The sequence below is a fragment of the Lissotriton vulgaris genome, chromosome 3_1, assembly GCF_964263255.1.
Source record: "Lissotriton vulgaris chromosome 3_1, aLisVul1.2, whole genome shotgun sequence".
Classification (NCBI taxonomy): Eukaryota; Metazoa; Chordata; class Amphibia; order Caudata; family Salamandridae; genus Lissotriton; species Lissotriton vulgaris.
In genome coordinates, this window is record NC_141689.1 from 1,246,671,370 (window position 1) to 1,246,685,769 (window position 14,400).

Below are 14,400 nucleotides of genomic sequence, written 5' to 3' on the forward strand. Positions count from 1 at the left end.
GACTTAAATTTACATTGAGAAGGCTGAAAGACATAATTTATAATTTCGCTGGGTCTGTGGAAAAAAACCCAAAAATCCTCATAAATGCTTAAAACCTATCTACATATCTTTTCAGACCAATGGCTGTGAGTGACATTAAAAGCGCACCATTCACATGTTGCAGAACTGGGAATGGTCTGCTGCCAGATTTTGGGGAGTCAGCAGGTACTGCGCACAGTGCTTTATTCAGTCAATCTATAAACCGACTAAATGAAAAGGGGACCATGCACCCATAAAAAATCCCCCTAGCAGAAGGGAAAGATAAACTACGCTCAATTTTCCTATACCCTACTGAAGCCTGGAGCAGATCATAATTTTGCCTAAGTAGGTGTGCCAGCTCTGGTGCTACCCTTGAACAATAGGATTGGAACTGTAGACCATAAAAAAGGTGAAATCCAAATCATTTACTGGCCAACAGAAACAGATTAATGTAATGCACTACTGCCTGGTACTCACACATCCTTAAAACCAAAATGATCATCAGTGACATGGTTCTACTTAGATCAACCGCATAACTGCACCCTCCATACTAATTTGCACAAATAGTTTTAGCAGGGAAGGGCCTAAAAAAAATTGAATAAGCAAGATAACCATTTCTGAAAATGTGTTCATAATCAAAAGGCGAGTTGGCTCTAGGAATATAAGCAGAGGACAAAAATCATGTAATACTATGGACCGGTATGGAATCCAAGACTTGATATTGTCTTTTTAGAGATCTATGGGACCCCATTTGGATGAAACTTTTATTGGAGGGACTATCCTTAATAGCTGTAATCACTTCACTCATTAAAAGGAGACCCTTTTGTTGGTCTAACCCATTTCAGTGGAACATGAAACTGTGCAAGAGGGCTTGCCACAGAACTAGAGACTACAAAGGTGTTCCAGCCAGTCCCCCTCTGTCGTAACCTTAAGAGCACCACCCATGACATCCTGTTTCCCTCCACCTGACGGTAAATTCTAAAAGAGTTTAAAGTTCTTATAGTGACATGCTGTGTTCATGTCACACAATGCCTCCCAATAAAACGTGTACTTTGTATTCTTCAATGTTCTCTTGGAGATAAGCCACTCCTCTGCTATTTTATCTTGATGTCAGGGAAAAGACTTGCTTTCTCTCAAATGAGATGATCTAACTGATCGGGTTGGCAAACTACAAACACATTCAGTAAATTCACTAAAGCCCATTAAATGTCCTTCGACTCCCTGTCAAGAACCTGATATATCTAGTGGAATACAGCAGTAACCACCAGAAGAGTAAATTCTACAGGGGCAACAGATATGCCCAAGATCATTGAAGGGCACCTCTACTCTAGTAATTACCCTTGATCCCTACTTCATATTGCTAGTAGAAGATGTGGTCAGCAATTTGTAGCATGAGGGTACGATAAAGTTAGAAGTGTACTAAGTTATTATTATACGACGGCAGCTTTGCTTTGTTCCCGACTACTTGCCTATCGATAGTTTGAAAGCTTTTCAACTTTTCCAACATCTTTGAGCTTCAATAATTTTAACAACCGAACTACAAATATTTCCCTGCAAGCATCAGTATTTATTCATAACAGCTTGCTTCTTCTGAAAATGGAAGTGTCGTTTTTCTCACAAGTTAAACTTTCCTGGAGGCTTTGAAATTGGATAGATGTTGCCAACCTTCTATTTCTTGCAACAATTTAAAACGGGTGCGGTGGTCCCCTTTTTAGAATGAAAATCTGCTTGCAGGAAAGTTTGCAAATTATGGTATGAAACTGGAGGGTTTGCAGGGATCTTGTGAAGTTTCAAGAAAAAAACTGTTGGACATCCCTGGATACAATTTGGGAGCAAGTGATGTTTAATCCTAGATGCGGTCACTTTCAGAGGGTGAAGTCTACTTGGCGTGCCATGTCCTATCTTTAGAATCGAAATGTATCTCATGAAAGTTCAATAAAAAATAATCTACTCACCTGTAGGACTACTGGTACTTTCTCCACTCTCAGAATCGAGGTAGACTATAGGATACGATTCCACTTCTTCCTTAATGTGGAACGAAACAACTGGTAACGGAGCTGAATGTCCTGTTTTTAAAGAAACATGAACAAACTGAACTCTGCTTGCTGATATTTTAACTCCACAATATATCACTCATTATTCTGTACAAAAAGTAAGGAAAATGCTACTTACCCAGTATGCATCTGTTCTTGGCATGTAGAGCTGTAGAGTCACATGCTGTGCATAGCCCGCCATCTAGTGTTGGGTCCGGATGTTTGCACTTGTTCGAAGAAGTCTTCTCCAGTCACGAGGTAGGTGACTCCTCCTTTCGTTGATAGTGCGCAGGGGCATCAACTCCATTGTTATATTGTTTGCAACAGAGGGTGATAATGGAGTTAGTAAGAGTAGTAAGAGATGTCCATGTATATATGTATGTATCTAAGTAAGATGTAATTGCAATAGGTATAGGTACCCAGGGAGACAGGTGGGCGCATGTGACTCTACAACTCTACATGACAAGAACAGATGCATACTGGGTAAGTAGCATTTTCCGTTCGATGCATGTGAGCTGTAGATCACATGCTGTGCATAGACTAAAAAGCAGTTGTCTCCCAAAGCGGTGGGTAACCTGTAGCTGTTTGCAGTGGTTTGAAATAGTGTACATAAAATTGCTTGGCCCACACAAGCTTGCTGCCTTGCTAACACATCTACACAATAGTGTTTTGTGAATGTGTGAGCTGTAGACCATGTTGCAGCTTCGAAGATATCATCTATGGGTATGTTTCCTAGAAATGCCATAGAAGCTCCTAGTTTGCGAGTGGAGTGTGCTCTAAGGGGAATTATTAAAGTTTTTTTGCTTTTGCTTAGCATATCTGACTGCATTTGACTATCCACATTGCAATGCCTGACTTTGATATTGCTTGTTTCAGGTTCAGGGAAGACCTGGCTTGGCAGTTCGGGCTGGACTGTTCCCATGAGGCACAGGTTCAAGGCTGATTTTTATATAGCTGGATCTGAACTGAGGTGGCGAAGTGAGCTAAAGAATGATGATGGATTCAACTCAGATCTGTGACAGGGGATGAGTGTCTGAAAAGTTTAAGCGCTCCATCCATCATCTCCTTGTGTTTGCTTTGAAATTGGATTTCCTTTATGTGGTGGAGCAAAAACAACATATAGTTGTTTCGTTTTGGCGGAACGGTTTTGTCCTTTTCATGTAGTAAAGGATATCTCTTTTCACATCTAAAGTGTGTAAAGCACGTTCTGCCCCAGAATCTGGTTGAGGGAAGAACAGAGGTAACTCAACAGATTGGTTGATATGAAAGACGGAAATTACTTTTGGTGGAAATTGTGGGTTGGTCCGCAGAACCACTTTGTTTTGATGTATTTGTCAGAATGATTCTTCTATGGTTAGTGCCTGAAGCTCACCTACTCTCCTCCGAGATGTGATAGCTATGAGGAAAGCTACCTTCCAAGTAAGAAATTGTATTTCACATTTATGCAATGGTTCAAAGGGTGGACCTATTAACCTGGTGAGGACAATGTTGAGATCCACATTGGAGCAGGTGGAAGTCTTGTAGGAATGATTCTTTTAAGTTCCTCCATAAAGGCTTTGATGACAGGCACTCTAAAAAGAGACAGATTTTGGCTGTTCTGTAGGTATGCAGCTATTGCAGCAATATGTAAGCGTATGTAAGAGTACGCTAAATTGGAAAGCTGCAGATGTAGTAAACAGCAAATGATGTTTTGAAAAGGAAGTGTCCAGTGGATCTATTTGATTGTTATTGCAGTATATCACAAATCACTTCCACTCTGCTGCATAGCATGCTCTTGTGGTAGGGTGTCTAGACTCTTTGATAATATTTATACAGTCTGGCGGAAGATTAAGGTAGCCAAACTCTAAGATTTCAGGTGCCAGATCGCAATGTTGAATGGCTGGGATCTGGATGTCCTCCATGGCTCTGAGTGAGCATATTGGTAGTGAGGTGTAGTTTTTGGTGAGGAACTACTGAGAGCTCCAACAGGGTTGGGAACCAGGGTTGCAGAGCCCATGTGGGAGCAACTAAGATAAATGTCAGGGACGTCTGTCTGAGCTTCCAAACCATTAATGGAATGAGTGAGAGAGGCGGAAAAGCGTAGGCAAATATCCCTGACTAATTCATTCATAGTGCATTACCCTTGGACAATGGGTGTGGATGTCTGGGTGCAAAGTTTTGGCATTTTGCGTTTAGGTTTGTGGCGAACAGATCGATATCCAGAAAACCCCATATTTGAAAGAATTGGAGGAGAACTAGAGGGTGGAGTTCTCATTCGTGGATTGGTTGTCTTTGACAACCCAGCAGATCTGAAATCTGGTTGTTTACTCCTGGAAGGTGTTCTGCCAGGAGAAACATTCTGTGATGTATGGCCCATCTCCAGATGGTCCGTGCTAGTTGTGACAGCTGGAGAGAGTGTGTCCCCCCTTGTTTTTGTATGTAGTACATTGCTGTCATGTTGTCTGTACGGATCAGGACTACTTTGCCTACCAGATGAACTGGAAACGCTTTGAGCGCTAGAAAAATTACTAGCATCTCTAGATGGTTTATCTGGAGCTGCTTTTGCTGCAGGCTCCACATGCCCAGAATTGTATGTGTTTGGAGAGGAGCTCTCCAACCAGTAAGCCATGCATCTGCTGTTAGCACTATCTGTGGAACCGGGTCGATGAAGGGCCGCCCTCTTGAAAGGTTTTGTGTATTTCACCACTGCAGAGAGCGATGGGTGTGGCCGTCCACCAACACTAGATCCGATAACTGACCCTGATTCCACTGACATGCTAAGCACTCTTGAGGGGGCTGCATGTGAAGTCTTGCGTAAGGGACTATTAGTATGGAAGACGCCCTCAGCCCTAGTAACTGCATGAACACTCGAGCTGGCAATGAGACTGAAACTGTCAGAGCAGAGTCTGCATGTTCCGGATACAGGCTGGATTGTGGTAGGCCAAAGCCTTTTGTGTATCTATTGTGGCTCCCAGATACACCTGTGTGTTAGATGGCAGTAGATGAGACTAGGATAGGTTTACTGTGAATCCAAGATCGCGGAGCAACTGCACTGTTTTGTGAGTGCGACAGACAGCTTTTTTGCAAGATGGCTTTTATGAGCCAGTCGTCCAGATATGGGAAGACGTGAATGTGTTGTCTTCCAAAGGGAGCTGCGACTACTGCTAAGCACTTGGTGAAAACTCCGGGAGAGGTTGTTACTCTAAATGGGAGCACCTTGAACTGATAATGCTGTCCTGCTACCATGAACATTAGGTATTTGCGATGAGCAGGATGTATTGGGATATGGAAACAGTGGACAGGCAGTCGCCTTGTTGAAGGAGCGGAAGTACTTCCTGTAGAGTGACCATGTGAAAGTGGTCTGATTGAATGTATAAATTGAGTTCTCTGCGGTCCACTATAGGCATGAGAGATCAGTCCTTCTTGGGAATTAAGAAGTATAGGGGGTATACTCCGGTTCCTTGATGTACTAATGGGACTGGCTCTATTGCTCCTTTTTCTAACAGAGATTAAACCTCTTTTTTTTTTAGAAGGGTGAGATGTTCCTGTGACATTGCATGTGATCTTGGAAGAATGTTCGGGGGAGTGTCTATAAGTTTCAGGCAGTAGTGGATCATTTGTAGAATCTATTTGTCTGAGGTGATGGTGTTCCAGACAAGGAGAAATTGAGAGAGACGTACCCCGACAGGAGTGGAATAATAGGAGGGTAGTGGGAGGAAGTCACTGTTTTTTATTAGCGGGGGAAGTGCATGTGGGGTTGCCTCTGCCTATTCCCTTACCATGATTTCCTCTAAAACCTACTCTAAAATATCCTCTCAATGAGGGCGATTGATTGTTGCCCTTGTAAGAGGAGGATGGATTTTCTGTGGTAACAGTTTTGGAACCACCCCTGTAAAAGGAACGGCGAAAGGAACCTCTACTAGCAGGTAATTATATAGCCCCCATGGACTTTGAGACCTCAGTGTTCTTTGTCATTTTCTCCAGCAAGGTGTCAACTGCTGGGCCAAATAGGTGTTCCTTGTCAAAAAGTTGATTAAGAATGAAGGCCTGTACCTCAGGTTTGAAACCTGATATTCTTAACCATGAGTGTCTGCGTAGCAGCACCCTTGTGTTTACTGCACGTGCTGTATCTAATGCACATTTGATGGAGGTATTGGTAATGAGTTTTCCTTCTTGTAGGAGATCATCTGCCTTAGCTTTGTGCTCATCAGGCAGATATTGGCTACGTTTTTCCAACGCATCATAATGAGCTCTATCATATCTGGCTAGCAAAACCTGAGCACTGGCAATGCGCCAGTGATTAGCGGCCTGAGAAGCTACCCTTTTACCAGAGGCATCAATTAACTTGGACTCTTTATCAAGAGGAGGGGGCCTCACCTGTTTGTGAATTTGCTCTTTTACAAGTATTAGAGACCACCAAAGAGTCTAAGGGCAGTTGACCTTTGATGTAGGCAGGGTCAGTAGGTTGCTGGTTTATATTTTTTCTCAACCCTGGGCATGATTATTCTTGCCCTGACAGGGTCTTTGGAAACCTCATCTGCATGCTTAAGCATCCCCTTAAGAATTGGTAAAGTGTGTGTTATTTTTTGAGTGGAGCTTAATGTCGCGAATAAGAAGTCCTCCTCGAAAGTTTCTTTATGTAATTCCACCCCATGATAGTGAGCAGCCCCATTAGGAAGCTCAATATAACCTATATTGTCATTAGGAGGTGATGGCTTAGAAGGATACAAATCAGGGTCAGTTCGGTATGTGGATCAATATTATAATCCTCCCATGGATCAGTATCTTGTGGCCTGTTGTCATCCGGATCCCCCTCATCCTGTGGGTCAGGTGAGAGTGGTGAATTAGTGAGGGTAATAAGTAGGTGAGGATTAGTAGGTGAAGAAGGTGGAATATCAGGTGGTGATGGGTTTGTACCTATATTCCTTTTCTTTAGAGGTATATGATGCTCATCCTGATGTGTCAATTTCCTTTTTTCAGATAATTTGGCATGAATATGTCCAGTATCTGGGTTGATAACCAGTTCTTTTTGTTTCGGATCCAGAGGTAGAACATCAGACCGAAATTCTTTTGTTGGGGTCTTTTTCTCTTTAGTTTTAGTTTTCATCGTCCAGAGTTTTGGCTCCAAACTCTTCAGCACCGAAGATTTAGGCTTAGACAAAGATGGAGGATGGACATGCTTGGTGTTCAGCGCAGAGGATTTCGATTCGGTGCTGCTAAGGGGCCAACTCGATCCCGAGCCGGAAGGCTTTTCTTTGTGTTTCGGCGCTGGGCCCGCAAGCAGGGTGCTCGAAACTCTCTCGTACCGAGCTTGACCCACAGGCAAAGGAGGGACCGGAGCCTTTTTAGGTTTTGGTTGTTGGGGCAAGGGGGTTTCTGTACTCACGGGACGTTGACCCGGTGTAACTTGATCCTCTTCTTCCATGTCGGAGTCGACTTCGGATTTGGAGACATGTCCTTTTTCCTTGGCTACTTGAGTGTGTCCTTGGTCGTAATCTTCTCTGAAAATGTCCAGTATGGAGCCGCCTTGTTGCATTTCATGACGTCGAGCTAGACGGAAACTTGGTGTGACACCCGGGACAGAGCTTGAATGGAGTCCTTTCCATCGACTGCTAGTAAGCCAGTCGATGCCAGTAAGCCAGTAGGCCCAACAGCCCTTCACAAGTGTTCCGATCGAAGATTCTTGGTTCAAAACGATCCACGAAGAATAGGAAACGCAAATCGAGAAACAATACATGAAGGGTAGTGGATTGCGTTTTTGAAGGGAACCTGAGAAACAGTGCCAAACCGTTGCGCAGCAATTCGCATCTGAATCCGATGGCGAAAAAACAGAATCTAACAATGGAATTGATGCCCATGCGCACTATCACCGAAAGGAGGAGTCACCTACCTCGTGACTGGAGAAGACTTCTTCGAACAAAAACAAAGGGCAAACATCCGGACCCAACACTAGCTGGTGGGCTATGTACAGCTTGTGATCCACAGCTCACATGCCTCGAACATATGCCTTTTCAAAGGTAGGAAACAGTGAGTCCAAAAGGAAGAGCTATGTATAAGCAAAACTTAAAAGCACATATCCAACTTTTTCAATACAATGCACCATGCCCTATGAGCTGAGCAGGGCCGCCCACCTTAGGGGCAGCATATGTATTAAAAACTGTGTTTTTAGGCTTGGCTGGAGGTTTTTTTTGCTAAGTCGAAAGGGCAGTTTAAAACTGCCCACAGGCTGCCTTGGTAGGCCTAATACAGGTTTCAGAATGTTACCTAAGTGGAAGGCCCAATAAGTGCTTCAGGACCACCAATTTGCATTTAATTTACAGGCCTGGAGTACATGTAGTACCACTTTACTAAGGATGTATAAGTAAATTAAATGTGCCAATTGGGTGTGGACTATTTTACCATGTTTAAAGGAGAGAGCACAAGCGCTTTAGCACTGGTTATCAGTGGTAAAATGCACAGAGTCCTAAGGCCAAGAAAAACAAATTCAGCCAAAAAGGAGAGGTGAAGGCAAATGGTTTGAGGATGACCCTGCAGAGAGGGCCAAGTTCCAGAGGGGTCAAAGTGGCAAATGGCAAACATATGCACATAAAGCAGTGACATTCTTGTTAGCAGTAGTAAGGTAGGGGATGCCGTCTTTCTTAAGAGTTTATGGTAACTGTGCCTCAAGTAGAAAGAGGACAGTATCAAAAGGAAAGAAAGTAAATGAGAAAACATGGTACATATTGAAGTAAAGGTAGTGCTATTCCTGTTAGATCACAAAATAAAAGAGAAGGATTGGAGTACTCCTCTAGAAGGCAGGTGACAAGGTGGAAAAGAAGAAATAGGGAAACTCAAGGTTCCTGAGTATGTTGTTACGGTTAGGATAATTAATAACCAATGGGCTGGGGGTTTGCTTGCAGCCCAGCTCCAATCCAGTATGATGACTGTGTGTGGATCCAGTCAACAAAGCATTCATCGGAATTGATGTAGCTGCAAAACAAGGTTGGTATTCCTGCAATAGTAGATTAAGGCAGTAAAGGAGTCAGACTTATTTGGATTGGTGGAGTGTTCAGGAGAACTGTCCAACTGATATAGGATAGCGATTCTTAAAATTATGAGAAACAACCACTGCATTTTTTGGGGGAAGTGAATCAGGAGGGCCAAATTTGGTCAAGACTATGTTTACAGTGATAGAACAAACATCACAATATTCAGCAAACCAAATGTAATCCAAACTGAAGTGTATACTAAATGCACTGTCCAGCGCACACAATTTCTCCAGTGAAACAATCATTTGAGCTAGAAAACATGCCAAAAAAGTAGACATACAAGAACATTAAGGAGGGAAATATTAGCTCAACATTTACCACATTTAAGGACCTAACTTACTCAAGCTACACAAAGGATGTATAGGCATTTATATAGCGCACTACTTACCCGGAGGGTCCCAAGGCGCTTCGACCGCTGCAAAACCCTTCCTGGCTTCCCTGAGAGATGGTCCCTTAATGGGTATCTCCAGGGTGAGACCAGGCATCCCCGGCGGTCTGGTGGGGCCGTTAGTGAAGATGAGGCAAGCTAATGCCCAGAGTTGCCGAGTGTGATCGCTGATCAGAGTGGGCACCGAGGCGAGAGAATTATCGAGTCCGCTGACCCTGGTCCAGAAACCTGCCGCGCCGGGAATCGAACCCTGGTCCCGGGCCGTCCTCTGCTCTCGGGTCTGCCGCCTCTAACCAGTGAGCCACACTACTTCACTACTTCAAGGAGAATGTTTTATCATTTTAAAAGTGACAATTTGAATAGAGTGCCTCCTTAAACATTGCTGAGCAATAAGATTTTGAATAAGGAAATCCTCAGAGCATGTAAAGCAAGTCACCATTCAACACAAATTTTCAGACTGAGGTGTAATTTAACACATCTGACAGAACTAATGTACTAATAAAGTTAGGGAAAAGAAGTGACGAGAAGACCAGATGTTTACTGCTGTTCTAGCCCAATCAATGGTGAAAAGAGATTCCTCCATAGCCTAAATGGAGGCATTGTAAAAAAATGCAGACAAGATGGATTGAAGCAAATAATTCCTACTCTGGAAGAGGACATAAAAATTACTTAAATGTACACCAAACAAATGATTTGGAAATCACCATGGCTACAAATATCAAGTGGGGTTATGCTTTATTTGTGGGAGCTAGCTATTCAGAGGGAATGGCCCCTTTTCTAAGCAACAAAATACAACAGGAATTTAAAAAGGATCACATCAATTCAAAACCACATTGAACAATAAAGTAACAAAGATGTGCCTTAAAATATACATTTTCAAACTTCTGCATGCATTGGAGAACTAATACAGTGCAAAAGAGATCAGAACATATAGAAAGCAAGCAATGATAAAACAAGGCTCATTCCTAATCTACCAGTATCACGTGAAATACACAACACATTTAAAACATGAATGCAGTGCACTTGCAAGATAATTTAGTACGAAAATAAAAGAAAAACAGTCACCACATATAATTATATGCACTTTGCACTGAGATATAGTTAAATCTGAATGAATAAACATCAGATCATCATAACAAGACGCTTCAGTTTGTCTTACATTTGATTTGGCCGTGCAAGATACTAAAGTGAATCCACTTAAAAAAAAAAAACAACCAGCACACAAATTACTGCTGAGATTAAATCCTTTATTTACAGGACTCCCCCAGCCGGGGGGGGAGGGGGGGGGGGCGAGGAGCAAGATGGTGGACTGAAGACACCACGGAGCTGCAGCTAGGTCGGAAGTTCCCCCTGTTCCTACGAGAAACTTAGAGACTAAGCTTCGTATCGGTCCAGCAATGGTTTATTAGCCACAGTCTAAAGGTTGAAAAGAGGAAAAGAAGAGAAAATAGAATAGCCTGCCTTGTGCATGTGTGGTGGATGTGGCGATTTCCTGAAGGACGGCTCAGGTGGTTGCTGCGGGCTGCCCGTCTGCCAATTCCGCGGCTGCTTGGCTGGTCGAGGTTCGGCTGGTCGAGTCTTACACTATCGGTTGCTCCAGCAGTTCTAGCAGTGACGTTGTCTGACACGGCCGCATTGAGCACCGCGCCACGAGCCAGGATGGCGCCGAAGAATGTTTCTAGGGGCACCCGTGCTGGAAGAAACGCAGTCGCATCCGAGTCGGCCTCCACCTTTGAAGGAGCGGACACCATGGCGGTAACGGCTGCATTATCTTTGGAGACAAATAACAATCAACTCGGTAAGCAGCTGATCCGCGCCCCGCAATTTGTTATTTCAACCGACCCCTCAGTTGTTAATGGGGGAAAGATGATTTCAGGAAACAATGTTGCCGCTAATAAGAACTCCAATAACTCTGCAAGTATGGCTATTACCCCTGCGAAACTATGCAACAATGTTGCTACTCTGGCTCAGTCTACAAGTAGCTGCCCTAATTTTAGTCTTTCTTCAGTCAAGCTGTCAGAAGCGCTCAATATTCTTAAGCCTACCACAGTAGACAAAACAATTAAGTCTTGTGATGTAAGCACAAGGGGTCAAAACGATCCAGGAAATCTGGAAAAAGTAGACCTTAATGATTCAAGAGCCACTGAGCTTATAGAACCACCAGACAAACCAGACAAATTAATATCCGAATCTTTTTTGGGAACAGATTCGATAAAGACCTCAAAAACATTAAATTCGGGGTGTCCTTCTGTGGTCGCTTCCGCTGAATCTGAGTGGAACGGTTCAGTGGTGGAGATAGTGGCCGAAAAGGCATCCGTAGCAATAGACGAGATGACTGATGCTATTGGCGCAGGGGACGAGTTATGCTCCAACGACGATTATGAAGAACTCGTTGAAGAGGTAGAAGACTTAGCCAGCTCCCAGGTAGATGCAGCTAGACTTTCTGGCTGTAAGAAGGGGAAGGTTAAAGCAAAGAATGAAATAAAGAAAGGGAAGAATCCCGACTCTGCTAATACCTCCATCTCTACCTCGATATTACGAGGGAAACTCATTGTTGATAAAAGCCCTCTCCGGAAATGGATCCAAGCAAAAGGTGGAGTTAAGAGTATGGCATTGCGCCTCTCTGGCACGAGTCCTACGGAGGGCAACTACTTGAAAGACCGCTCATTATCTAATGGCTCTACCACATCTTCTGTACATGTAGGCTCAAAACCAGCCTTATCAGAGGGGAATCAGCCTTTATCTGTAACTATAACTACGACAGCAGTAACTGCTCAAGGGTCTGCTTCAGTGGCCGTTTCGGGAGTGAACAATCATATCTCGAGTTCTGAATTAACCTAAGTGGTCACCCCGCTTACAATCAGTGCAACTAGTGCGATGGCTTCTGAAGATCAAGAAGATCAGGAAGACACTCTTTCCCCACTTAGTCTGATACTAGAGACATTAACTGATCACCGACAAGAAGTACAACAACACTTCATGCAGCTGAGGGAAGATAACAGCAAAATGCAAAATTCCCTACAGGAGATGGCTGGTAAGCTCGGTGGAATGACCCAGGAGATTGAAGAATTACAACAAAGGGTTGTGGGGGCGGAAGAAGTGTCGGCTCGCACTGAGACTTTGGCAAATAAACACGAGGCACAGATTGGGAGCTTACAGATCAATCTGGAGGATATGGAGAATCGGCAAAGGAGACAAAATCTCAGACTTTTTGGAATACCCGAAGGGTCAGAAGGGGCAGACTCGAGGGCGTATGTAGTCCAACTATTCCAGAAGGCTTTCCCAGATCTGTCTGACTGGGACCGGGACTCACAGCTCCAAAAGGTTCAGAGACTCCCGTTAAACCAGAGAAATAAGGGGGACCAATTCCCTCGGCCTTTTCTGATTTATTTTGGGAATTTTCTATTGAGGCAGGCAGTTTCACTGACAGCCAGACCTAATTCCCCTGTCACAATAGTATCGGTTTCCTTTTTTGTATGCTCAGATCTAAGTAAAGCAACAATGGAAAGACGCTGGAAGTTGCGGCAGCTTATAGATTCATTTAAATCTCTGTGGGGGCAAGTCTTCATCCAAGAACCAGCACGCTTAAAAGTAATTCAGGACGGTCACACATATTTTTTCAAGGATGACAAGGAAGCGGTGCAAGCACTCTCTAAATTAGCATCCTGAAGACATGGTGGGGGGCAAAGATTTTTGCTTAGTATGTCAGAGTTCAATCACTCTGCAACTGTAAAGCCAACGGTCAGGCAAGGGCTACTTAAGCTCTTTTATTTCCTTTAGAGAGAAATGGAATTGGAAATGAAGCTCTATGAAGGCTTACTTAATGGGTGACCTGTTCTGTTTTATTCTTTACCCTTTTTTCCAATTTTCTGGGGCTTTTTATTTTTTTTGGTCAGGTCCCCATTTAGGCAATGTGGCATTTTTTCCTCTTCTATCCTCAGTTATTCACAATTATAATAAACGATAACTTAATTGGTAAATCTGTTAGATAGATTTTTTCTTTTCCTTTTTTTTGATGTAGGGGTGCAGGGGTGACCTCCGATGCTGCTACTCTGCAGGGCTGCCCAGTCAGCGGCAGCAGGATATAGAGGGGTTTTCTCCCCTAAGGGACAAGGGGGAGGGGTATGGGGTTAATGGGCCTAGTGCCCCTAGAGGTGGTTGGCTTCTTGAGGGGGTAACATTTTTTAAAAGTATCAACATGAGAATGAGGTCTGCAAAATCGGATAATGGGGAGACAGTTATATGTACGGTTATATGTACGGTTAGAATGGAAGGGGACGGGGGCGTGGCTAGCCGAGCTGCGTAATGGCCGCTTCCTGAGGGGGAATAATCCTGCTTTTATCCTACTCAAAGTGCGATTGGGATTGTGTTACAGCTACGAATCCGGCGGGGGAGAAGTCGGTGCACAAGCCGGGATTGAAGTGTGAGGCACCGGTGGTGATTTGACGGGGTTCTGTGCGCCGAGCAGTGGTGACGGCTGCGACGCGAGCACTGGAGTTGACTGACGCTGGACTGCCTCCAAACTCAAGCCTGGGGCGTCGGATGGAGTTGGAGGCCGTAAGTTCGCTGATCTAAAGCAGATGCTGCCGCTACCGGGAGGTGAGAAGCCCAGAACGCGTGAGTTGCGGAGCTGCGCCCACATGTGATATAAACGGTGACCTGCTGCATTGTTAATGAGGGAGGGGCGAGCAACGCTATACTGAGGCCGGCGAGCTCGTCGAGATGGCGGCGCCCTGCAGGCCCTCCAAGCGGAGATAGACTGCCCGCGGTGCGAAGCCTCAGGTGACATTCGGAGCTGTGGCGCGCTTTATGTGGAAATGCCTTACTAAATTAAGGATTGGTTCAATCTAGCGCACTGTGAAGTTGGGCTGTAAAGCGCAGAAGTGGAAAAGCTACTTCAGCCTGTCCACTAACTGGCGGCTTTATGGGCGGAAAGTTCCTGTAAGCGCGAGTA

General features: G+C 44.2%; 1 protein-coding gene across 1 annotated transcript in view; it reads right to left on the reverse strand.

Annotated features, from left to right (window-relative positions):
- LOC147727737 (uncharacterized) overlaps positions 1 to 14,400 on the reverse strand; it is a 214,146-nt gene that overhangs the window by 107,102 nt on the left and 92,644 nt on the right. The window contains exon 5 of the mRNA XM_086961737.1: positions 1,974 to 2,084. Within this exon, the coding sequence (XP_086817863.1) occupies positions 1,974 to 2,084 (111 nt within the window). The remainder of the gene's footprint in view (positions 1 to 1,973; positions 2,085 to 14,400) is intronic.